The sequence below is a fragment of the Sipha flava genome, unplaced genomic scaffold, assembly GCF_003268045.1.
Source record: "Sipha flava isolate LNK unplaced genomic scaffold, YSA_version1 2_pilon_pilon, whole genome shotgun sequence".
In the NCBI taxonomy this organism is placed as follows: Eukaryota; Metazoa; Arthropoda; class Insecta; order Hemiptera; family Aphididae; genus Sipha; species Sipha flava.
Genome location: NW_020272972.1, coordinates 2,253,799 through 2,279,562, shown reverse-complemented (window position 1 = coordinate 2,279,562; position 25,764 = coordinate 2,253,799). Strand labels below are relative to the sequence as shown.

At 24.0% G+C, this 25,764-nt stretch overlaps 3 protein-coding genes across 3 annotated transcripts; all 3 read left to right on the top strand.

The window, feature by feature from the left end:
• The first annotated feature begins 1,346 nt into the window (after positions 1–1,346).
• Positions 1,347–4,460, top strand: LOC112686087 (39S ribosomal protein L15, mitochondrial). The gene is made up of 5 exons (XM_025558212.1): positions 1,347–1,543; positions 2,233–2,387; positions 2,458–2,623; positions 3,226–3,385; positions 4,102–4,460. The coding sequence occupies exons 1-5, from the start codon at positions 1,445–1,447 to the stop codon at positions 4,401–4,403; spliced, it is 882 nt and encodes a 293-aa protein (XP_025413997.1). The 5' UTR covers positions 1,347–1,444; the 3' UTR covers positions 4,404–4,460.
• Positions 4,461–6,547: 2,087 nt separating this feature from the next.
• Positions 6,548–11,321, top strand: LOC112686028 (syntaxin-7-like). The gene is made up of 7 exons (XM_025558130.1): positions 6,548–7,212; positions 8,326–8,395; positions 8,599–8,698; positions 8,758–8,935; positions 9,009–9,115; positions 11,008–11,163; positions 11,229–11,321. Exons 1-7 carry the CDS (start codon positions 7,107–7,109, stop codon positions 11,319–11,321), a joined length of 810 nt encoding a protein of 269 aa, XP_025413915.1. The 5' UTR covers positions 6,548–7,106.
• Positions 11,322–14,793: 3,472 nt separating this feature from the next.
• On the top strand, positions 14,794–24,357 carry LOC112686086 (importin-4-like). The gene is made up of 19 exons (XM_025558211.1): positions 14,794–14,991; positions 15,062–15,234; positions 15,297–15,471; positions 15,566–15,751; positions 15,807–16,064; positions 16,462–16,644; positions 18,108–18,326; positions 18,413–18,677; positions 18,768–18,884; positions 19,010–19,269; positions 19,350–19,455; positions 19,517–19,592; positions 19,687–19,838; positions 21,697–21,881; positions 21,995–22,162; positions 22,224–22,432; positions 22,510–22,642; positions 23,811–23,991; positions 24,126–24,357. Exons 1-19 carry the CDS (start codon positions 14,920–14,922, stop codon positions 24,233–24,235), a joined length of 3,228 nt encoding a protein of 1,075 aa, XP_025413996.1. The 5' UTR covers positions 14,794–14,919; the 3' UTR covers positions 24,236–24,357.
• Positions 24,358–25,764: the final 1,407 nt, after the last annotated feature.

The following is a 25,764-nucleotide window of genomic DNA, read 5'->3' as shown; positions in this document are numbered from 1 at the left end:
CAATAAGTTAAGTATGGAAAGGGAACATTCTAACTGATTCTTGGGTTCACTGATTTTCATTGGACCATAATAATATACCTACATAGACGTAGACATAAATATAGGTATTCTTCACTTCTGCAATCTAAAAACCAAAGCCACCGTTTGACGGTATTTGTGTACCTTTATGTTTTACAGTACTATAGAAAACCTGTGCCAATTAAAGAAAAAAAATCATAATTTAAATTAAGGAAAATATTGTAAACATTATACCATTGATTTTAGTTTATATTATTATTAGGTATTATTATAAATAAGTAACAATAATGCTTTCTTCTAAGTCCATTTTTAGTACCTATAATAAAATTTGTAAAAAATTAAAACAATATAAATAGTAATATGGAATGTACATCATATTTGTAGTTATGGTGTGGTTTTATCGTCGTCGGTTCGGACTTCCAACGACCACAAAAAAGTGGCTTATAAGTGTTCGATATCGACCCCACAATTGTATACCTAGTAGTGTGGTTTAGCGTAGCGTGGTTTTAATGTGATCCGTGAGTTAAACCTAAACCTTAGTCTAGAAAAAGTTTTTTACTTAACTTCTCTTTTTATTACAAATTCCCAGAAAATAAATTTAAAATAAGCTATGACGTTTATAATTGTTGTATATTTTTAGCCATTTAGGCTCCATCATAAATTTCATTCCAGATTCAGTGTAAAGAAACAAATTGAAAAGCATTTACTCGAAATATTCCGTCTTATTTCAATCAACGAATTTTACACACATCTATTACACCAATATAAACTGCATTATGTAATATAAAATAATAAGTAATTGCGTTTCAATATACTATTTTGCTTAAATAAATAAAATATCAAAACTATATTACTTTAAATATTACCTACATACCGCGCATTAAAACGTATGGGTTTAATTTTTCTTCCGAAAAAGAATATAACATAGTACATTTTATAGTACCTACATTGTAATACAATTATAGTACAATTTAAAAATCGAAGGCACATTAATTTAAATAATAATTTAACACACAGTGCAGTAAAATTATGTAAGTGTTGACATTGATTTAATTTTATAAAATTAATGATTAATAATAAAAGTTAAAGAAGAAAAGTTCTATAAAAAATAAAAGTAAAATAAAATAAAAGCTGAAGAAAAAGAATGAAGCAAAATGAAGGCAAAAACTAAAAATGTTAAATAAAATAATGGAGGTCATAGGTAGGTAGTTAGTTATTTACTCCATGCACGAATCTTATACTGTTTGCTTCCATGGGATGTATTAAAAATGATATCAGCAGTTTTTGTTGATTGCCGGGGCTTTGTTATCATTGATTTTGTAGTTTTCTGCATCGTGCATCTTTAGATTAAAACGTTTATATACTTTGAACAATTGTTAAAAAAAAAATTAGTTGTATTGTGTAAATTTATTGAACTATATTTGAAATGACATCATTTACAAATAAAAATATTTTAAATTTATTAAGAAATTTACCAAGGATTTCAATATCTAATCTGAAAAATAACGATGGAGCAGTTAAAAAAGTAATCATACCTAATATTCAATTTTTAATAGATATTTTTTTTGAAGACTTCTACTCTTAGTCTACCATCAAATAGAGGTTTTGAAATATAGTTATTTCTTTGCTAATATATGTGACCTAGCGTTTTAGTACTCTGATTTTACAAAGATAAGATAAACATTTTTATTTCTTAATTATGAATGCTTATAAGAGTTGCTTATAAGAGTAATTTCTGATATTACAACTTACGTAGATAAAAAAAAACAACAAGACTTCTTAAATTTAACCTATTTTCTAAAGCCTATAAGTATAGTACATCGTTTATTGGCACTCTTTTATATCAATAATAATGTCATACAGATATAAATTGTGTTTTAATATATTACTTTTCTAGTTTTGTTTTGTGCTATTACAAAATAAATACTTTTATATATTCTTTCTATACTTACTCACTATACATTTGAAACTTATACTTTGAATAAAATAATCATTAATTGCTATATCATTATTACGGTTTTAATATTGCTTACATTTTTTATATTTATATATTTATGAATTTGTTTTCTTCTGTATATATTTATAAATATATTTGTGTATAAAATAGAAGTAATTTATATTTTCAAATAACATTCATATTTTGGTGATACTTGTATTTTTATAAATTTTTATAAATTTGTATATCTATTTATTTATTTATAAATTTTAATTTAGAATCAAAGAGGCAGAGCTCAACATGGTGGTGATAAACACGGCCATGGAAATAAAGGATCAAAAGCCAGACAAAATTTTATGAGACCTGGCTATGAAACAGGAAATAATCCATTTTACATGAGATTCCCTAGAGAACAATATTACAAGGACCATCAGTATGTAATAATATATTTATTTTTCATAAAATCATTTAATTATTAATTTAATATTTGTATACATATTTAGTACTAAAAGACAATATCCACCACTTTCATTGAATTCTTTACAAAAAATGATAGATTTGAATCGTATTGATATTACTAAGCCTATTGATTTATCTGTACTATGCAACACAGGCTTGTACAGCATAAAACCAGAGGACAAACACTTCGGAGTAAATTTAATAGATGAAGTAAGATTTGTTTTATTTTAATAATAGTTAAGTTATTATAACATATAATTAATAAAAATTTAGTAAAATTGAAATAATGTAAAATGTAGATAACCCTCAATATAAACATATTGTCTGTAAGTTCTGTAACTTAATTGTAGAAGAAATTCATTAGATACTAAAAAATTATTTTTAAGAAATAGGTCTAAGATGCAATGTGTTAATTAAAAAATCTTAATGAATATAAATGGACTGCTATAATGAAAATAAATTGGTTAATTACTTATTTTTAGTACCCTGATGGTCCAATTTCTTACATATTTTGATAACTATTTGTCAGTCAAAATTTTACTTATTTGGTAAAATTTTGAATATTTTTATTGTATAGCAGGGGTCTCCAATTCAATGGGCACATACGATATCAAAAGCTCTTAGCAGACTAAAATTATGATTCAGCCAATATAGGTGATAATTGACATGTGTGCGCAATAACAAATTTATATTACACATGTATTTAGATTATTTTTTTGAAAGTTGATTAAAACTTGTTTGCAAGATATCATTTGGAGATCCCTGTAGTATAGTATTGATTTTATTATAATTTAATTTTTATACTACTTTAGGGTGCAGATATGTTCAAGGCAAAAATTAACATTGAAGTGCAATGGGCTAGTGAATCTACAATTGCAGCCATAGAAAGAAATGGAGGAGTTATAACAACATCATTTTTTGATGTTAATAGCTTATATATTTTAATAAATCCCAAAAAATTCTTCCAGAGAGGTTTGTTGATTCAAACATAAATTATGTGTGCTTTTTACTCTTATATTTATGAGGTTACTGTGTGTCAAATAATTGATAAAAAATTATTATATGATTCTATAAGTATTAATGTAGTTGATACATTTGTGATTCTAATTTAAATTTTCAGTCATGAATATATTATTAATTAAAATATATATTATTTAAATTCAATAATATACTATGCCAGTGGTTCCCAAACTTTTTTGGGTAACGCATTCCAAAACCTAGAAAAAAAAATAATTGAGCCTCAACAAAACAATACTTTTAATTATTTAAATATAAAATTATTGTCGATCTAAAAATAAATATATGGCAGTGTAATATACATAATAAATATTTGACTTATGCCTCGCAAGAGTGATGAGCCTTGCAGTTTGGGAACCGCTGTACTAAAACATAATTTATGAGAATTTAGGATCTAAAATTTGTTTTATTTAAACATACATATTTTCTAGAAATATCAGAAATTTTGTTTTGGTATTAAATATCTCCATTATATTATATTTTTTCTTGTAGTTAGTAGTACAATATAATAGATGTCTAATGAATTATAAATAATATATATATATATAATGTTTGCTTCTCTAGGATTTGTATTTAAAAGAAAACTGGAATATTTTAGCTATTTTGCTTAGCAACAAAAATTATGATTTAAATATGATTTTATGTCATTGATTATATTATTTATTTTATAGGGGAAGCAATCCCTAGACGCATGATTCCACCTGAAGATGCAATTTTATATTATTCAAGTGCAGCAAATCGTGGTTATTTAGCAGATCCTGAAAAAATATCTTGGGAGCGTTTTGTTCTATCTCAGAAATATGGATACAAACTTCCTAAAATTGAAGATGATCCAGATTATGAAATGCTTATTTCTAGAAAAGATCAAAGACAAATATTTTATGGTCTTGAACCTGGATGGGTTATAAATCTAAAAGATAAAGTTATACTGAAACCTATAGATCCTCAACTCAAAGAGTTCTATAAAAGTTAATTACAGTTGTAAATATTAGTATTAAATGGTTATGAATATATTATTATTTGATATTAATTATTTAGTGTATTCAAAAAATTGTACCTATTATAGTTGGGAAAGATAAAAAGTATTAATTACTGTAGATAAATTGCCATTTGAATTATAACATGATTGCTCTTTGCAAATTGGCATGCTGTTTCAGAATAAGTATTTATTCCTAAAGAGTGTTGTATGGAAAAATGAAATAACCCAGTGAGATGAAATGTGAATATATTTTTAAAAAATAATAGGCCAACAATTATCTATAACTAAAATAATTTTTAGTTTTTCAACACTTTTATGTTCTAATAAAATGAAATAGTAAATAATTTCAAACTATTATAATTTAGATACTGGACAATTTTGTGGACTTACTGCCATAATTAAATTGTTGTATTTGTCATTCATTAATACTTAAAAGTAAAACTAATTTTTATAGTTGGTTAATATAATTATTTATTGTTATTGTTAATTTTTGTTTTTGTTTATTTAAATATTAAATAAAAAACAAAGCATTTATTTTAACTATCATGGTTATTCAACTGAATATAAAATATATCAGACTTGATTAATGTTACCTTGTTAATACTTGTTTTAAAATGCTGAGTTGTACAATTTTGGTTTATAATTTACTTTTTTGAGTTTAATACAAATTGTATGGCCTTAAATGTTATAGTATACAAAAAAAATCATTTTTTGAAGTGCCATTTGTAATTAAAAAAACCAAGTCAACTATTGTCATCTATTTTTTACATTTGTATTTAAAATTTTAGGGTATAGGCAAAACCATACATTTTTAACTATGAAAATTTTCATTTAAAATACAACAACATTTTTTGGTCTTATAATAAAAGGTTTTGGTTTATTAATTATTAAAAAATAAATTAATATACATTGTTCAATTTTATAAGTAATAAATATATTACTTGGTTTTTTTAATAACTTTAATCAGTCCATTATAAGAGTTATAGATTTAATAGAAAAAATTTGAATTGAAATAATTAATTTTTTGTTTAAATAAAATTTTTATAGATAGTTGTTTTTGAAATCACGTTTAGATAATTCGAGAATACACTGATTAATAAAAAAAATTATCCATGTGTTTTTAATAAATTGCTATTTATTAAGTTAATGCGTCTAATTGGTATGTAATAATAACAATTTTATTTATGATAGGTATGAATTATACTACAATGGGAATACTTAATATTGATGAAAGTGATAAACATATTTGTTTTGTACTAAAAATATTAAAATAACAAATTAAATTGTTATAGTACAATCTAATTATTAATCTTTTCAACCAAAGTAAATAGAATGTTTATTAATTAGTTGTTCTTCTGTTTTTCCTAAACAATTTCAAAATGTTATTGTAATTACTAATTGCTATTAATTAAGTTTCAGTATGGATAGTACAGTATGGATCTTTTTTAAGACCACAACAATTATATTCAACTAAAAATCATAAAATAATTAAGGTTCAAAGTGTCCCACTACCTATATACATATGCACCAGTGTTGTTCTGTCTAAGAATTAATAGAATTAAGGATTTACTGAAGTATGGACATATTTGTTTTTATAAACTATAAAATTAAATTTATAGTTAACTGTATTTTAGTAATACATAGTGAATTTTTTATTAACTTGTTTATAGAATACTATGATTTTTATTGTGCAATGAATCAGACAATTTAATATTAACCAAAAAACCAAAAAAATAATCATTATTATTAAATAAACCATATTTAACAATATTAACCAAAATAATTGACTTGAAAAATTTTCAAGGTTTTTTTTCAATGAGATTTAATATATTATTTCAAGAGGACACTTCTAATTTACGTCCATGTATATCACAATTTTAATGATAATCCCTAAAATGACAGTAATGTATATGAACAATGATGGTAAAATTTTTACGCAGTATTCACAATGCATAATTGCGATAAAATTTACTATTAAAGTACTTATCTAACCAAATAACTGCGCACGCAGTACATATATTATTTTCTTAAAATAAATTGTATATTCTGTGTTATCGCTTAGTTATTTAAAATTGTATAATTATAGTTATTATATATAAATAGTGCAACATTGTATTATTGCGATAATTTTTAGTAGGTAATATGTAATTTTTAGGAAACATACTAAACACTAACGTCAACAAAGACAAGTGAGAATTTCTTTAATGACCTTGTCAACATTCTGTATGCGATACGTGATAAACAAAATGATACAATTGATATTCAAATAATTCAATAGACAAATTTCAGTAGTAGGTACATAGTTCGTGTCTAATTATTATCAAATATTATTAGAACAACTTTTGTGATAATGTAAAATATTTTCTACTCATTTTACGAAACCCTAATACATATTCATCATGGCGGTACTGACTATTGATATCTATTAACTATCGTACTGTACATTTTGGAAAGTAGCTTAGTATCTTTACTCAGTTGTAAGTTATAGTGCTTACAGCTTTGTTGTAAAATACTTTTTATTCGAAATAACTGACTAATTAAATTGAATTTATGGTTTAAATCTTTTGTACTCAGTATTACTTAAACTAGTTGATTGTGTTGCATCACATTTGTTTACAAATTAATCAATTCATTATTTTATATCTAATTTGTCATCTTTAAGCATTGTTGCAATAATAAATAAAATAATAAATAATAATGGACAACTTTTATGGAAATTCATATCAAAGCAATGGAGATGATCAAGATTTTCAAAAATTGGCTCAAATGATTGGCACTAATATTCAGAAAATATCACAAAATGGTAAGAATAGTATATTAATTGAAAAAAAAAAATTTGTATCAACATTTAAAAAATGTGTACAGTTAGTTTTTTGTAATATGTTGTGTATTTTTGTATTCCTATTAAAAACACATGACTTAAATGTTAGCACATTGTTGAAATAGTATTAAATCAACTTTTATTATGAATCCAAGAATTAAAATATATCAAAGGTAAATATAAACAGTAGTGAAAAATATATTTTTTAAAAGGTTTGGTCATTATTTCTTTATGTTAACTAAATATATTGAAATTTGATAATAGTTCTATTACAATTCTCTGTGTAATTACATATTTTAAACATATGTTATGTGAAACGGCAGATTTATCTTAAAAAAGTATTAATAAAATTAGGAAAAAAATATATAGAATCTAAATCATAACTTATCAATGATTATAATATTCCTTTCTTTAGTTAAAACAAAAAACTTAATTCTTTATGTAAGTTCTAGGATTTCAAAATTATTTTTAATAATTTTATTTAGTATCTCATCATTAATTTTCATGATCATTCTGGTGTAAGAATTATTTGCTTATAATATTTTATTTTCATATATGAAAAATGTTTTATAAAATTAAATTGTTCTAATTTTAATTAAATACTTCAGTGTTAAAAAGTATAACCTATATTAAATGTATACAATTTATTCTATCTGTTAGAATAAAAAAAAAAAAAAATAGAAATAATTATAAGGTAAGAAATTGAATAGTCAGTAAATAGTATATACTTTATTAAACATTAAAAATACACAAATGTTTTACCTTTTCTTATAATGACATGAGTTATTTCTTAAAATTATTATTAATTTATTAACTTAAATATTCTTTTTGATTACAAAAATAAGATGAATTAAAATTTATTGTTCACAAGTAAGTTATAAATTACTTTTTATAAAATCTAGACAAAAATTGTGAAGTGTGAACTGTAAACTTTTTTATGCTTTCACACATTTGCTTTTTATTTGTGTATAATCCTTTTACCTATTTAAGAACATACTGCACTTATCTATTTTATTGCTTTTACCAATTTAAATATGTATAACCTTTGGTTTTAATTAAAATAAGTATTAAATTAAATAATTAATTTTGTTATAGTGTCATCTATGAATAGAATGGTAAACCAATTAAATATCGTACAAGATGCTACAGAAGTTAGAAAACAATTGTAAGTTAAATTTATAGTATAAGTAACTCCCTTAAATGTTTAATTTTAATATTAGAAAATTTCAACAGATCAAAAGTATAATTTATTCTAGAATATTTTATTATTCAATAATATTGTAACTATAAATTATTTTTTTGCATTATATATAATATACAATACATTTAGTAAATTAGTCTTTAAAGTTAATTCTTAAAAAATTTCAGACATCAAATATCACATTATACACAGCAGCTATCAAAAGATACAAGCCATAACTTAAAAGAACTCAATGAATTACGACCATATTCTTCTCAAATAGATCAAGTATATAAAATGTAAAGTTTGATTTGTATTTGTTTTAATGAATTATTAATTTTATTAAGAGGCAATTCAAAATTCAAAAAGAGCGTTTAGCTGAATCGTTTACATCTGCTTTAAATGCATTTCAATCCACTCAACGTAGAGCGTATGATAAAGAAAATGCAGAATTAATAAAGCGTACAAAAGCATCTGCATCTACAGGAATATTCCCACCACCTCCGAGTTCTAAACATCAAAATGGTTTGTTAATAAATTAATAAACGTCTAATTAAATATAATTATTACAGAAATAACACTTTGTATTTCTATTTAGGTTATACAAACTCAGTTGATAATCAAAACGATCAAGCTCAGTTACAAATTTTGGATGAAGTAAATTTACAAGTGGTTGAACAAGAACAAGCTATTAGACAACTTGAGGTTGGTGACAAAATTACTATTAGTAAAATTTCATTAAAACTTGCTTAAGATGCTCTTCAAAGGATTAGCTGTTTAGAGTAATTTATGCATAAATTAAAAAAAAATGCAACTATTAAAATCAAATTTTCTTATAATATATTATTATTATTATTTTGTATTGTTCTTTTTAGTTTGTATAAACAAAATTATGTATTTATTTTTGTTTATTTGAGTTTTGATGAGATTTACTACATAAACTAAAGAAAACTATTTTGTTAACATAAAATTTTTTCCAAATTCCTAACCAAAGAGCATCTTATTCAATTAGATAAAGAAAAATCAAGTGTCTTAGGTGGTTTTACATTAACTAGTTTAGAAAATAATCTAAGAGTTTCTACAAAAGAGTGTCTTATACAGGAAAACATGGGCGTAACTTGGAAATTTATTAGGGGGTGGAGCAAATATATAATTACATATCTAACGAAAAGAGTGTCTGCGGTCAGGGTTGGACTAGCTCTATAGTTCAGCCCGGACAAAATAATTTTAAACGGCCTCAATGGAACAATAAGTACTATAATAAATGGAATAAGTAGGTACCTAATCAAATTATTGTTTAACTGAAAATGTATCTTCGTAACAAAAAACAATATACACACAAATACATTTGTATATCTTCAGATTTAATAACCTTAAATAAATCTAGTTTACGCATAATATATCTTATCTATAATATTGATATAATGACCTATTTATTAAGATAAATTTCACACCATAAAAAATGATTTGATTTAAATATATTTATACATTTGATTTTAATTGAGTTAGAACAATGGGGTTGCCAACTAATGTCTCTTTTATGCGGCCCACAGTAAATTTCAAAACTAGCAAATGTCATTGAATATCATATAAATTTTGTTTACTGTTTGACCCTAGAACCATTTTTTAATTTATGAATGTGTCCTAAAGGTCCATAAAGGTTGCCGACTACTGAGTTAGAACATATTGTTTTTAATAAAATAATTGCTTACCAGTAATAATTGACTTGAAGTCAATAGAAAGGTTGGAAACTAGTAACAGACTTGATATTGACTGAATGTCAAAACTATTAAAATGTTTTTAAATAAAAGTCTAATAAATCTTATAAAAATTATTATTATTGAAAAACAATTTCGTTATCACATATCTTGCACGACCATGTCTACCCATACCAACATTTTCTTTTAGTTAAATGTTGTTTGAACAAACACGAACGGTATGTCGTATGATTAACTTATTGTACACATTTTTTGTATTCAAAGTTCCTAAAATTTTTCTATTTATAAATATTGTGTTGAAATCATTGTTATCAATCAGCCAATTGCGACATTAAATATGTTCAATTTTCAAACTCCGAGTTATCTAATCCTGTGTCACCGCATCCATTAGTAATGTCATGTTACGAGGCGATATTTTTTATTTTATTTTAAGAATAGAAGATAGACGCATTAAATTAAAAACAAAAAATCTAAGTAATTTTATTTAATCAAAATAACAACAGCCCTGGTGTCCTGGTGGTCTAGTCCAACCCTGTCCATGGCTAAATGCCGCTTTACTACCTACATATTATTATACAAAATTATTCATTTTCTAACATTATGTTAGATAAGCAAAAATTTAAAATCAAGATTTAAAAAAAAAATTATATAGTAATAGCTATAACCAACTATTTTATACTTATTTTAAAACAAGGTATGTTAAATATCAGAAGGAGCTCTACCCCTCCTTATTTATTCCAGGGGGGGCAATTGCCCCCTCTTGCTCCCCTCCCAAGTTTACGCCTATGCAGAAAAATATCTTAAGTGAGTTTCACTATATTTATATTGAATCATATATTTTAATTTCAATTCATGTTAATTTCAATATTTTTAATTTAGAATGATATAAGTGATGTAAATCAAATTTTTAAAGAAATTGGTACCTTGGTTCATAATCAAGGTGAGATGATTGATAGTATTGAAGCTAATGTTCAAATCACTAATGTATCAGTACAAGAAGCTACTAGTCAATTGAGGCGAGCAACAGATTATACTGTAAGTAAAAGATATTTCAGTGCATGTAATAAAATGTTAACAATAATTTGATTTTCTAATTTTAGAACAAACTCAGAAAAAAACGCTGTTATTTATTAGTTGTTTGTGCCGTGATTTTATTCATTATTATAATGACAATTGTTTGGGGCTCTAATTAAATACATTAGTTATTCTTTATGGTTAATATTTAAGTTATTCCATTTTGTTAATCTGTAAGAAAAAAGTATAATATATATAGTATATGTATATTAAGTTGAAATAATATGTTAAATAGTATAATAAAAATGTTATTCAAAAATTTATAATATAAAATTACTGTTTATTTATCTTGTTAGATGGATGTATTACAAAACTGCTTAAGATTTTTTTTTTTTCAGTTGTATTTGTTTTTATTTTAAATTATTATTTATTTATATATGTAAAATATTACAATTAATGTAACACACTGTATAATAGTCATAAATACATAATCATACTTAAATGATTATTTATTATCTATCGTATAATATAATTTTAATTATATGTCTTGAATATATAATAACATTTTAATTATTCAAGCACATGATAAAAACATATATTTAATAAAAATATTTACTCAATTATACATAAATATATTTTATTTTATATCTTTGTTACTGTATTTCATTTATAGCAATCGTGACTTATCCTATTTCTAAAAAGATTTTAATATATTTTATTAAGTGATGGTGTTAATACTTGAATATCTGAAATTAGTTTCATACTTTTATTAATATCTAATCAAATATTTTTGAACTCTTATTTGAATCATTGTGTTAATGCTTAAATATATTTAACATGTATGAGCTTTTTATGGATTTAATGATATTTGGTGTTTTATTTGAGAATTTAGAATTTAAAATTAGTTCAGTAAACAGTAATTAAATTTAAAAATATATAATATTATAATTTAATTACTTTGCTTTGAAAGAATGACATATAAGTTATAAGATTAAACTAACATTTAACTAGTTTAAATTGCATGAAATGTTGTGATAAGGGATGCTGTCACGTTCAAATTTATATATTTGGTATTTCTTGGGTCTTAAAATAACGTAGAATCTGGTATTTAAATCACATTGAATGGTAATATCACTAATTATAATATAAAAACTACAGATATTATATCAAATATAATGAAATATAATAAAATTAATTAAATTGAAAATTATGTATGCATATTTATTATTAAAGATTTTCTACACTAATATAACGAACAATTATGGTATTTATAAAATTTTAGTTAAAATAAATTCAAAGAAACAAAGTGTTTACATTTTTAAAATTATAATATATTTTAAATTTTCAATTTTTTTGTCAACTTAGGTTTATGAAAGTTTATTCTTCATAACAAATTTATTTAATCGAAGATAAAAATGCTTTGGCTGATGATACAATTAATGTTTGTATTTCACTAAAAATTACAAAGTACACTCCTGACATCAACATATCATCTGCTAAGAAATAACATAAAATAAAAATAATATAATAAATCGGCAATTTAATTTTTAACGTCAGAAAAAAATTATTTTCTTTGAACACTTGAATGATTTTCAAAACATTGAATGGAAAAATTTGGTTCACCATCCCTGGAATAGATACTTTGACCCACCAATAGGTTAAATTAGGGGATATCATAAGAAGCCAATCAAATACATTTAATGCATAACCAACCTTGGTTGGGACTATTAATTACTACTAGTAAAATGGTTATTATTATTGATATTAAGATATTAATCAGGGCCGGCTCAAGGTATAGGCGAGCTAGGTATCTGCTTAGAACGACACTTTAATGGGGGCAGCATTTTCAAAATTGACTCGTACGTTTTTTTTTTATTTCTAACGGTGTTTTATAAGAAAAATGTTTAAATTAATTCATCCGCGAAAACCACTCTTTATTATCTATATAATAAAACAATATTGTCTAAAGTTATAGGAGTTACCAGTTTCTACCAAAATAATATTGACCGTTTCCGCCATAACTTTTTTCCACCAATAACGAAAAAGGTACGATTCCCGTTTCTGCCAAAAAAAGTTTGGAAGCCATTGGTTTTAATTTTTGAGCAATATTGGATATATGTGTAAAAAACATTTGTAATATGTAAGTACACTCATAATCTTCAATAATTATTGCTAATCGTCGATATTAACGGTTTAGATATTAAATTATCAAAATATATATATATATATCAAATCAAGACTGTATCTAGAAATTTTTTTCGGGAGGGGTCCAAACATGTATATTGTAATTTCATTGAATTTAGATTTTAACTGATATTTGGTTAAAAATAATAAAATAATATTTTCATATGATATTATAATATAAAACTAAAAGCTGTCAATGATTAATTGGAGCTTAAGTCATTTTTGATTGAAAATATTTATGTTGGTATTAAAAATAAATAATTATTTTAAACATTCGTAAAATATTGAAGACATTTCGGGGGGATCCAGACACCCTGGACCACCCCCCCCCCAGATACGGCCTTGTATCAAATATATATATACCAAAATATATCAAAATTAACAGTGCTCAAAATAATATTAAAAAAATTCCAAAAAACAAAAATATATTAAACCGATTAAAAACTACAGAAGATGCAATTCCAAAAAATAATTCCAATGAAATTAGTAGGTACACTTTTGTCAAACCTGTTTCCTTTAACTATAAGATTTTTTAAAACCTGACCTATTCTAACAAATTAAATTATTTAATACTCGACATATACTTGTATTAAAATGTATAATGAAAGAATATGTAACAATTGTACATGGCTCCCAAAATTTCTTTCACAAAAATACATATTAGTGGAAACGGGAATCATACCTTTATCGTTTCTGGCGAAACAGGGTTATACGTAAATCAGGGAACGGATTTTTGGCGGAAACGAGACATGCCCGTCACGATAGCAATAGTGATGTGTTTTAAATGATAATTATAGAAATAATTTTTAAGTCTCTGTACATATATCAAGAAAAAAATTTGAATGTTTTTTATGTAGATATGTTACATAAAAAATACGGGGAAGCTGAATTTTTTTTTTTTTTTATAGGCGGCAGAATTTAATTTCGCTTAGTGCACTATTTTTGCTTGTTCCGACCCTGATATTAATTATAAATAAAAATAATTAAGTACTATTACAAATGGTTAATAAAATAATATTAACTAATCAAAAATACCTACATAGGTACCAAATTACTAATATTTTTTTTTATAAATTTCATTTTGAAAAAAAGTTTTTCTTCTATTCATTAATTATTTTTAAAAACTGTGACGGGACAATACTATAACATTTTTTACGAAATGTTCAAAAATATAAATTCACTAGTGACATCTAGTGAAATTCGTATTTTTTGTTGAACCTACCAACCTTGGTCTTTTTAAACGTCAAGATTATAAGGATATACATTTTATTATTATTTATTTATATTTATTATTATTTATATTTATTTATTAGGATATACATTTTTTCAGTGTTGTTGAAATGATCCAATCGTGAAACGGGACCTGATTGACACCACAGAAAATAACACCAACATTATTAACACGTATATGGTTGGCATTATTTTTTTTATTTATCACCATTAACCAATTTTCTAAAAACTGATAACAAATAACCGCGCCATGTGTTATTTTCTTTCATTGTATCATCGTTTTGGAAACTTGAATTCCATGTGGTTGTATATTTGATTTTTAATAACTAAATTTATTAAACATTTTAAAAGTTCTATAAAATTATGACGGACATCACAGAAATGGAGCGTATTTTGATGCGCTTATTAGAGCCAGATAATGAAGTTATACAAAAAGTAAATATCTTAAAATATATCTAATACATTTAACTGTTAATAATTGTATAATTTTTTTATATATACTCAGGCTACTGAAGAACTAACCTTAGCTTTAAAAAATCCTCAAACATACGTTATTCTTTGTACATTGATTGGTACTAGTAAAGATGATAAATTGAAAGAGTATGCAGCTCTTGTATTGAGAAAAAAATTATATAAACGTAATGCATGGATGAATGTATCTCAAGAAGTCCGCCAACAGTATGAATCCTTCAAAACTTGTTCTTATTATTTTTACTTATTGTTCAATGTATCTATTGTAGAATAAAACAATTTTTGCTCAAAACTATTATTGAAGAACCTAGTCTCCAGGTTAAAAAACATATTCTTCAGCTAATAGCTGTATTAGCTAAACATGAGCTAATGAGAAGTAATTGGAATGAGTTATTTGCTTTTATAGAAGCGTATGTTCAAAGCAATGATATTAATGAAAGACAAGTAAGTATCTACATTAAACAACTTTATTTATTTAATTACATAATTTAATTTGATCGTATGTATTTTATATAATTATTGTTATTATGATTTACAGTTTGGTATGTTTGTGATCAGACACTTATCTGATTATATTCCTCAAATGTTTGAACCACATATTGCAACATTTGTGAATTATTTTAATACAACATTAAGTAGTACTGAGGATTGTACTTCTCCAATAGTTTATGACACCATTACTTCAATGAATAATATTTTAGAAGTATCTGTCCAAGCTCCCCAGGTATGTGAATTCATTAAAACTGTAGAAACTATTATAAAAAAAAATTATATTTTAGGTCATGCAATTATATTCACAATCTGTTCCTCGTGTACTAGAAGTTATAATTGTTCTGTCAACAAATAGTCCAGACAATGCCTGTGATTGTTTTCAATTACTTGAATCTATGTGTGAATTTTCTATTCAGGCTTTGATACCTCATTTAAAACCAATTGTTCAAGTTTCTGCACAGTTAGCTGGTAATAAAGATATAGATGAAACTTTAAGATGTAACGGAATCAATTTAATTTCAACTATTATTCGTAGTAAAAAAAAGGTAAGTTTTGTTTAGTACTCATATCAATGATTAAGCTATTATATATTTGTATTATATTAAGGTAATTATATTATTACTTTTTATATATTTGTAATACATTTATAAAAAGTATCTAATGTATATCAGTTGTTTATGATTTTCAATTTTTAAGCAAGTATTTAAGTAGTAAAATTTTGCATACTTAAAAATTAGCTTAAAACTGTAAAAAAAACCTGAGTACAGATACAGATCATTTTCTTTCCTTAACATATTATAATTTCATATTAGGTTATAGTGCTTAAGGTTATAGTTTGTATAAGTTAGGATCTTAAAATGTTCAAAATAAAACTAATTTTTATATCATTACTATATTTATTTATTACATTTATTCATTTATTGTTTTGTTCTTTATTTTTAGATTTTAGTAAAGTTGAATTTATTGCAACCTATAATTGAACTAATGTTTAGTATTTTAAGTGAAGAATCAGATGATGATACATGGTTTTTAGAAGAGTATGGCTTAAATCCAATGAGCGCTGCAGGTGATTGTATGGCAGCTATTTCTGATGAAATATCAGCATCCACTTTCATGCCAATATTGGTAAATGAATAAATCCATTTAGTTTTTATTATTTGCATAATTATAATTATATTTCAAGTATGTAGTATTTATTTATTAGTATTTAGTATTAATTATTTTTTTTATCATGATGTCCCTTAATTTTGATTTTATAAATGGAAGAAATTTATGATATTAACAACAATAAATTTAAATAAACTAGTATAATTCTCCCCATTGGTAAAGGTTTTATTTTATTGAACTAGAATAATATTTGATAATAATACGTTTTAGATAATATATGTTTACCTTATTCATACTTTTTGCTTAATAAATATATTTGAAAAACAAATTATTAGGATAACTTATCAAAATTGACAATTATAGGAGCGCAACTGATCATACCATAATACAGGGTATTTAACAAAGATTTTCCCATTACAATATTACTTTGAAAAAAAAAAAATTACAATAGACATCACTATAACCTACCACCTGGAAATGCTATTGTGCAGTGTTTCAGGTGGTAGATGGTCTTAATTTATTGATCTTTGCTTCATTATTTTAGGTGACTGCAGGACAATCCCCCACAGTCACAACCTTACAACTTAAGCCATATTTCCTGAAGTAATACAGATAAATTGAAAATAATTGAAGACAGCCTTTTTATAGAGATAATTATTTTTATTATTTTTTTTTTTATTTCATAGAAAAATAATGTATTATTTAATACTATATTATTGTTTTCAAATCATCTAATCTCATATTCTGATCATATTCCCAAAAATTAAATCTAATAGTTTTTTTTTAATTTTTCACTAAAACAATTGAGTTAAAATTATTAGGATAAGTTATTATTATTATGAATTAAAAAATAATTATTCTCAACCTGATAAGTCCTATTAATTAAATATAATTTGATTATCTTTATTGCCTCTGAATGAATTGAAAGAAATTATATTTGTATGACATTGTATAATTATCATGTGTTTAAAGATTACATAAGTAGGTGGGTACGGATCCCAATCTTTAACTGAGTTTTAGTTAGTTTGGTTTTCAAACTTTTTTTTATTAAAACCATATATTTTATGTTATAGTATTTACTAATTTCTAAAATTGTAATTTAAACTATTATGTTGAGTTAACTATTTTCATATTTATGACCCGGTCTTTGTCATTTTAACATATTGAAAAATTAATTAAAAATTATCAGTCTTATCTACATTAAACTTTTTTTAATAGTTTGATTCACATATAAGCAATTTAAACAATTTATTTTACTTGAGATTTATTTTTTTGGACTAACTATGGACTTATTAATGTATTTTATTTATTAAATATATGGCATAAAAAATAATATTGTCTATATTGTATATCCAATCAGTATTATTTTAATTTTGATTGATAAGGAAGTATATCATATTTACTTGTTTCTATTATAAATAAAAATTTTATGATTTCCTTATATTAATTCTACATTTATATTTATTTTTTTTTTTTTTTAGATTAAATTGATTGATGCAGCATATACTACTCAAGATCCTAATGCTCTTAAAGCATCTTTTATGACAATGGCTTTTGTGTCTGATGGATGTTCTGAATACCTAAAAAAGAGTTATCTTAAACAATTTGTAACTGCAATTAAAATGGGATTAAACAGTTCAAATGAAACAGTTAAATCAGCAGCTATGTATGCTTTAGGTGAAGTTTCTCAATATGTTCAAGTAAGTAAATCTTAAATTTTGATTTATTTAAGCCGACAATTAGTATTGAAAAGTAAAACAAAATCATATATTTTATTACATTTTAGCCTCAAGTTAGTATGTATGCTTCAGAAATACTACCAGAGTTATTGAAAATGTTTAAAGAAAAGTTAATAGTTGATTATACTAAACCAGAGTGTAGTTCTGAAGTACGCATGATTTTCTATGCACTTGATAAATTCATTGATAGTATGGAAGGTGGAATTGAAGAATATTTACCAGAAATGACCACAATAGTATTAGATATTATAAAAAACGAACAATGTTGCATTGAACTTAAAGACAAAGCAATTACTATTATGTGTAGTATTGGTAAACTATTTTTATTTTTAAATTTTTTAAATATTTTTTCATTATTTCATTATAAATAACAATTTATTAAGCTATATGTACTTTATTTAGTTAAGTCAGGTGGTGATTCTGTTGCACCTTACTTTATTCCGGTTATGGAAAATCTTAATGTTTATTTAACGCCTGGAATAGATACTAAACTTGAACCTCTGCAGGTCATGGTTATACGTAAGTATTTATGAATTATTCAAATAATAATAATTTTTTTCTCTCTTGTATTCAGCCTTATGGTTAGTTTCATAGACATTTTTTTACTGTATATTATTTTTTATATTTAAATTACTATTTTTTAGAATTATTATCTGAATTTGTGGAAGCTCTTGATCCAATTGTATTTGAACCTTATTTGGATGCTAGTTTGAAATGTGGATTAGCTTTATTACAAGCAGCTAAGGATGATCAACCAGAAGTTCGTGCCGTGTGTTATGGTCTTTTTAGTACTGTGGCCAAAATATCTATTAACCATTTAGCACCATACATGGAAGTTGTAATGCAAAATGTTTTAACAAGTTTAGAAAATAGCTTAATTGCTAATAATTGTGTGAATTTAGAGGTTCTTATTTCTAAATTTTTAATTTTTTTATTTTTAATAATTAAATAATTAATTTCACTAAAAGATATTTTTACTTTCAGAAAAAAAGTTTTAATGCTTATAACAGTGATGATGATGATGATGATGATAAAGATGAATCATTAGAAACTGAAGACGATGATAGTAATGATGCTGATAGTGATAACTGTAAGTAGTTAAACCAATTTTTTATGATAAATCATTAGTCTATTTTTATGTTAATTATTAGGCTATATTGATGCTCATGTAATGGAAGAAAAAGATAATGCTTGTCGAACAGTTGCTCAAATTGCTCAAACCACAGGGTAAGAATACATAATTTAGAACTTATTTACTAACTACTTTTAAAATATTTTTAGTAATATTTTATTAATATTACATTTTTGGTTTTTATGTTAGGGAACAATTTATACCTTATTTAAATAAAAGCTTTGAAGTAATATCAAAGTTATTAGATGAAGATGATGAAGATACTATCGATTCTGTACTTGAAGCATATGGACAACTTTGTATTAATTTTTCAAAATTATCTGATAATAGTGGTCAAGAATGTAAGTATTAGAAATAATTTTTGTGTATTTATTAAATGTTAATGTTGATAGTAATAACTCAAAAATAGTTGTACTTTAACACTTTTCCAAATATTGTTTTCTAAATATCACTTATCACATTAATAATATAAATATTAAATATATAAAATACTGATATCTTAAATTTCTATTAAAAATTGAAATGTATATAAAAATTTAATATCTGTATTTTACGGCCTAATTTAATGTTAGGTTTTTCAAATAACGGGAAAACTTAACAGAAGACACTTTAATAGTTTTAGCTGCTGCTTTTTTTTGGGCTTGTAGTATATGAACAGTTAAGTATATTTTTATAGGTTGTAGGTACTAAGAATAATAAAGGTAACAAAGTAATTTGATTTATCTTGTATGTTTTTTGTGTAAAAAAAAATTGTATCAAATAGATAGATAAATTAATTATTTTAACTTTAACTTATGGTTTTTATGTATATTTTCTGTATATATTGATACTCTAAGATAACAGCAATTCTTCATTGCCAGGACTTTTCTGTTTTTTCTTGGTCATTGATGGGCAGTGATGGGAAGAATCAACTATTTGTTATTACCAACTATTAGTCCATTTTCATAACATACCTACCTACTAATTATTTGACTAAAATTTGTATGATCAACTATTTATAAATCATAAAATGGGTTGACTAATTGTTTGACTAAATTTTGCCAGGTCAACAAGTAAATTCAATTAATTGAATAATTCAACTAAATTATGATATAATTATGATGACTAATAATCAGGGCTCGTAAGTTTATGAATTTGCATGATTTTTTTTTTGCTACATCAAAAAACATGCTAAGTGAGATACAAATCCGTTTCATTACAAAGGTAGTACAAATGTAAAGTTTAATAGTGCATGTTTTGGGTGTACTGGCATATTTAGCATATAGTTGATTTTTTGAAGTTATTAGCGCATATTATTTAAAGTCAATTCATCAAAATTGTTTTTTGCGGAAGTTAAAAAAATACATATTAATAAATTTATTCTTATTTACTCTTCCGAGCATATTTACAAAATCGTAGTATTTTATCAGTTATTTTTATTTTTGCATGTCACTTGATTTTATAAGTTACAATTAGTACCACGGAAATAATATTATTGCTCATCGCTACCACCCTCTTTCTATTGACGTGCTCATTGCAATCTATCCATTTATTTTCGTCATAACATATTACATATTGTGAACGTGAGTAGTCGCTATATTTTTTTTGTGCGCAGTTTAAGGTTTTAAATGCATTAAAATACATATTTTTGTTTAAGCGATATAATAGAGTTATTTATGCGTTTTTTAGTGCATGAATTTACAAGCCCTGCTAATGATCCATTCACTATAATGTACACAGGTATATAATAGGGGTCAATATTGTTGTGCTGTGATTCTGAATCTGTAAAAAAAAAAAATAATTATATATTCTAATAAATGACAAGATAGTAGATACATATTCTAGTATTTTACATGGATTTTAAGAAAATAAATATTTAATACCCTAAATGAGTTTTTTAGTTCTTAATCCTTAGAATTAAAACAGTTTTTGATAAATAATTGTATTGTATAATTTATATTTTATATTTTTAATAAAGTTCACGCTTAAATTAGTTAAAATTTTTATTATTACCCAAACGAGTCAAAATAAGGTAAATTTAGTTAATGGTTAATAAAAATAAGTGGAATAATTAAATTAGTCAAGTAATTAATTATACCACACGGAGTAACTAAATTAATTAGAATACTACTATCAGTATAAATTAGTCACTTCTACTCAATACTTAGTTTTGGAATATCTATTAAAATGAACTACTACATTTTTAATTTTTTTTATTAGGTTTAGAAAAGGGATTGGAAAGATTTTTGAGTTACGGGGAGAAAAAAATCCAAGAAGATGGGCTAGAAGCTTTAGATACAACATTCTTAGATGTACTGGCTGATATGTTAAAAGAAATTAAAAGTAAAATGATGAAGTATGCTGAACCAATTATGATGCTTGCTAAAAATATAGTAGCATTAAAAGTAAGTCCAAGTATAAAGTATTTTATAACAGCTGTTTTTAATTGTTAAAATGTAATCAAATATTATTTACAACAAAAACTTTTATAAACATTTTTAATTTTGCTTAATATTAGATAGGAGATGGAAATAATCCTGGTGAATTAGATGAATTAGATAGTGAAAACAATGAATTGCCTTTAGAATATGCAGGAAATGTTATTTCAAATTTAAGCTATGTAATCCCGCCACAAGCTTTCTCGGCATATTTTATTTCATTGATGCCCTTACTCAAAAAGTTGATGGTAAATTTTAAACTATATAACTTCAAATTTGTTTTATTAAATTTGATTCTTAATATTCTAGGCAAAAGGCTCATCCGATATATTACGAGCTACGGGGTTAGCTATAATTGGGGAATCTGTTAAAGGCTTAGGAGATAATGCCAGCGAATTGTCTGAAGTAATGTTTTCACTTGTAATTCCACTCATTGAGGATGAAGATGATTCTGTTAGAAATAATGCTGTATTTGCATTAGGAGAAATTGCTTTTTATGGCAAAGAATCAATTTACAAGTTAGTATTTTAATTTATAGTAGTGTTTTTTATATTATATGTGATTTAAAAATAAAATATTTTTTGTAACCTTATAGGTACTATCCTACTATATTAAATACATTTTCTCAAGTGGTTACTAAAGAACAGAGATCAAAAGTATTAGATAATGTCTATGGAGCTTTAGCACGTATGATAATTACTAACATTGAAGGAGTACCTCTTGATCATGTAATTATTTTTATGTACTTTAATATTTTTTAGTAACTGATCAAAATCAAACCAAACATTTTTAAAAAAAATTATAAGTTAGCAATTAATAATAGCATAGATCAGCTTTACTGCTAATCAATGGCAATACCATTTACATTGATAACCATTGGCCTAGGTTATATACCAGGAATGGCAAACCTTTTGAATATTGCATGCCCAAAATTACCTTTTTTTTTTTTTGTAGAGCGTGCCATGAAAAAAATATTAAAAATATTATATTTTGTTTTATTATAATTTGATTGTATAATTAATGTATTAGTATAAAAAGGTTAGTTTAGATACATAATAATAATAATAATTATAATAATATTGCTTTGTTAATTATTTATAATATATTATATTATAGGTCCTATATTAAATAATATTTAATAGTAAAAAAATTTGGATTTGCCATCCCTGTTATATACATATATTGTTGATTATTATTTAATATTGTACTAAATATTCATTAAGGGTGTGTGTTGAATATAATTTAATATTGTATAAAAAGTAACATAGTATGCTATAAAAACAACATTACTGTTTTTTCCAAATTAAACTAACCTAACCTGTTACAATAACAGGGTCAATAGATCATTTATAAATAAGGCCGATTTTTAGCACACTGTAGATACTATTTTATAATAGTACTTATGTATGTATGTATGTATCATGTGTTTAGTAAAATATTACTTATTACTAAAAACAGTATAGATATTTTTATCCAGATCGATCTAAAAACATAATCCTCAACTCAATATATTCTTATATATATATAATGTGTTTTATCTATGGAATTGTAATTCAATTAAGTTAACGTTTTTAAATAATGTTAACAAGGTATTTTGAAAATAAATATATTTTTAATGTTAAAAATTGATATTTTATTATAATTTTTGCTAAAATTTGCAAAATATTAAAAAATTTATTTTAATTTAACCTATTGTGACATAAATTTTCATTTTATTTTACAACTTGATAATATTTATTTAATAATTGTTTTAATTATTGTCTGTTTGCTTATACAAATATTACAATGAACTAATTTGGTAACAATAATAACCTATGACTACATTAAATAAATATCTATATTTTAGTTGACTTATAAGTATAAAAAATATTAATATACATAATTTAATTGTTAAAGGTGGTACCTGTTATGATCAATTACCTTCCATTGCATGAAGATTTTGTTGAAAACTTAACAATTTTCCGATGTTTGGTATATTTGTATGAAATTGGCAATCCATTTATGGTTTCTCTTTCAGAACCAGTGATTAAAGCATCATTAATTACATTAAAAGATAAAAGAAAATATGGCGAAAATGGTAATTTGAATACAATATAATATTGTTTAAAGTTTGTATTTTTTTTTAATAGTAATCTAATTAATTTTAAAATTAAAATGTTTATCATTTTTATTCATATAATATATTAAAATGTTTTATTTATTTTTGTTTAGAAGTCAAAGAAGAGATTGTTAAACTTTTGCGCATGTACAAAAGAGATTTTCCAGATAAATGCTTATTGACACTTTCCGAAGATTTATTCAAGTTATTAAGTGATCTATGAATGTAATTGATTTAATCATTATATTTATTTTTCTATGAAATCTAAATCATTTTGCTAAGCATCTTTGTTTATTTCGAAAATATAAATATTTTTATATTATCTTTAATATTTTATTTTTTATGCTCATTAAATTAAAATTTTGTTGAAAAAAAATTGTAATTTGTTAATTAAATTATAATTAACATATTTCTACCAATTGTCTAATATTGCTCCTATATAAATTCTGCTATTATTAAAATTATTATATACTATTATTTATTGTCACTAGTATAAATTGTTTTTTTTTTTCCTAAAAAATTAAGTCCCAAGGAATATTATTTATTATTGTTTAATTCTTATTTTGTTGTAAAATTATTTACTAAAATCAATTTTTTAGTATTTCTATAATATCTTACTTCCTATTTTATATTATGATTGTCTGAAGTTCATTATGTATACGAAATATCATAATCGAAAATTTTAAATTACAGTGCTACAATGTGAATGAAATGAATGACCAATTTTTAATTGATCTTGATTATCATTTGTCATTTTAATAAATAAATATTACAATATTATTATGGTTTTTCAATTTGAAGTTCAATAAAATACAAACATAGATGTAGTATTGACGTCTCATTCTGGTAAAATTGGTTCTCCTGAAACACATTATTGGGAAATCGAGACACCATACTCAAAATCAGGACCTTTTGTCCTGACCAAATCGGGATGTTTGGTTACTCTAAACCAGGCACGTAGCTAGGGGGGTGTTTCAGGTGTAATAACACCCCCTAACCGTATACTCGCGTGTTTTCAAGATAAAAATTCATCATAAACCGTGATGAACACATATTTTTTCATAACGAAATATATATTCATATTACGATAACAATAATGTAAAACCGGATCCCAGCTTCTTATTGTACTGTTTTGTTTAATTAACTAGAATAATGTTTTTTATCATTTTATGGACAATTTAAAATGTATATAAAAATAAAATGTACATTTAAAATTTAAAAAAATGTTTAAATACTTTCTCATACATTAGTATATTACACATGAATAGATTTTTATGTATAATGTACTAACGTATTTATATGCTTGTATAATAAAGTATACGTAAAGTTTTTATTTTGTTGTGCATAATTTTGTCGGTTAATTTTGAAACGCTTCCCTTTTGAAATACGCGCCTGCTCTAAACCACTGGAATTGTTAACATGGGACTTTCCGCCAGTATGAGTTCAGGACCCCGGATTGTAGTATAATAGATATCCCCTGGAGTACCTAGAGAACAATACACTAACATAAAATATATGGTCTTGTAGATGTGTAATATAAATTAGGACCGGATTTCGGTATTTTGATGCTCATAGGCAAAATTATGGGGCATTTTATAGTGATTTGTTTTTTAAATATATTTGTTTATACGATTTCATTTAAAAAAAAAAAAAGATTCATAAAAATCCAAGGTCCCCTATTAGTGGAGGCCATAGGCCTATCCTATCTAGGGTAAATATGAACCTGGTAAAAATAAAAAATTATTAAATTCA

What these genes read in the sequence shown, in the direction of transcription:
- LOC112686087 (XM_025558212.1), top strand. Translation starts at nt 1,445, where the DNA reads ATGACATCATTTACAAATAAAAATATTTTAAATTTATTAAGAAATTTA. An exon ending in ACGATGGAGCAGTTAAAAAA is followed by an intron (nt 1,544 to 2,232) that starts GTAATCATACCT and finishes ATTTTAATTTAG; the next exon opens with AATCAAAGAGGCAGAGCTCA. An exon ending in GAGTAAATTTAATAGATGAA is followed by an intron (nt 2,624 to 3,225) that starts GTAAGATTTGTT and finishes ATACTACTTTAG; the next exon opens with GGTGCAGATATGTTCAAGGC.
- LOC112686086 (XM_025558211.1), top strand. Translation starts at nt 14,920, where the DNA reads ATGACGGACATCACAGAAATGGAGCGTATTTTGATGCGCTTATTAGAG. An exon ending in AAAATATAGTAGCATTAAAA is followed by an intron (nt 21,882 to 21,994) that starts GTAAGTCCAAGT and finishes GCTTAATATTAG; the next exon opens with ATAGGAGATGGAAATAATCC. An exon ending in CCTTACTCAAAAAGTTGATG is followed by an intron (nt 22,163 to 22,223) that starts GTAAATTTTAAA and finishes TTAATATTCTAG; the next exon opens with GCAAAAGGCTCATCCGATAT.
- LOC112686028 (XM_025558130.1), top strand. Translation starts at nt 7,107, where the DNA reads ATGGACAACTTTTATGGAAATTCATATCAAAGCAATGGAGATGATCAA. An exon ending in TCAGAAAATATCACAAAATG is followed by an intron (nt 7,213 to 8,325) that starts GTAAGAATAGTA and finishes ATTTTGTTATAG; the next exon opens with TGTCATCTATGAATAGAATG. An exon ending in GAGTTCTAAACATCAAAATG is followed by an intron (nt 8,936 to 9,008) that starts GTTTGTTAATAA and finishes ATTTCTATTTAG; the next exon opens with GTTATACAAACTCAGTTGAT.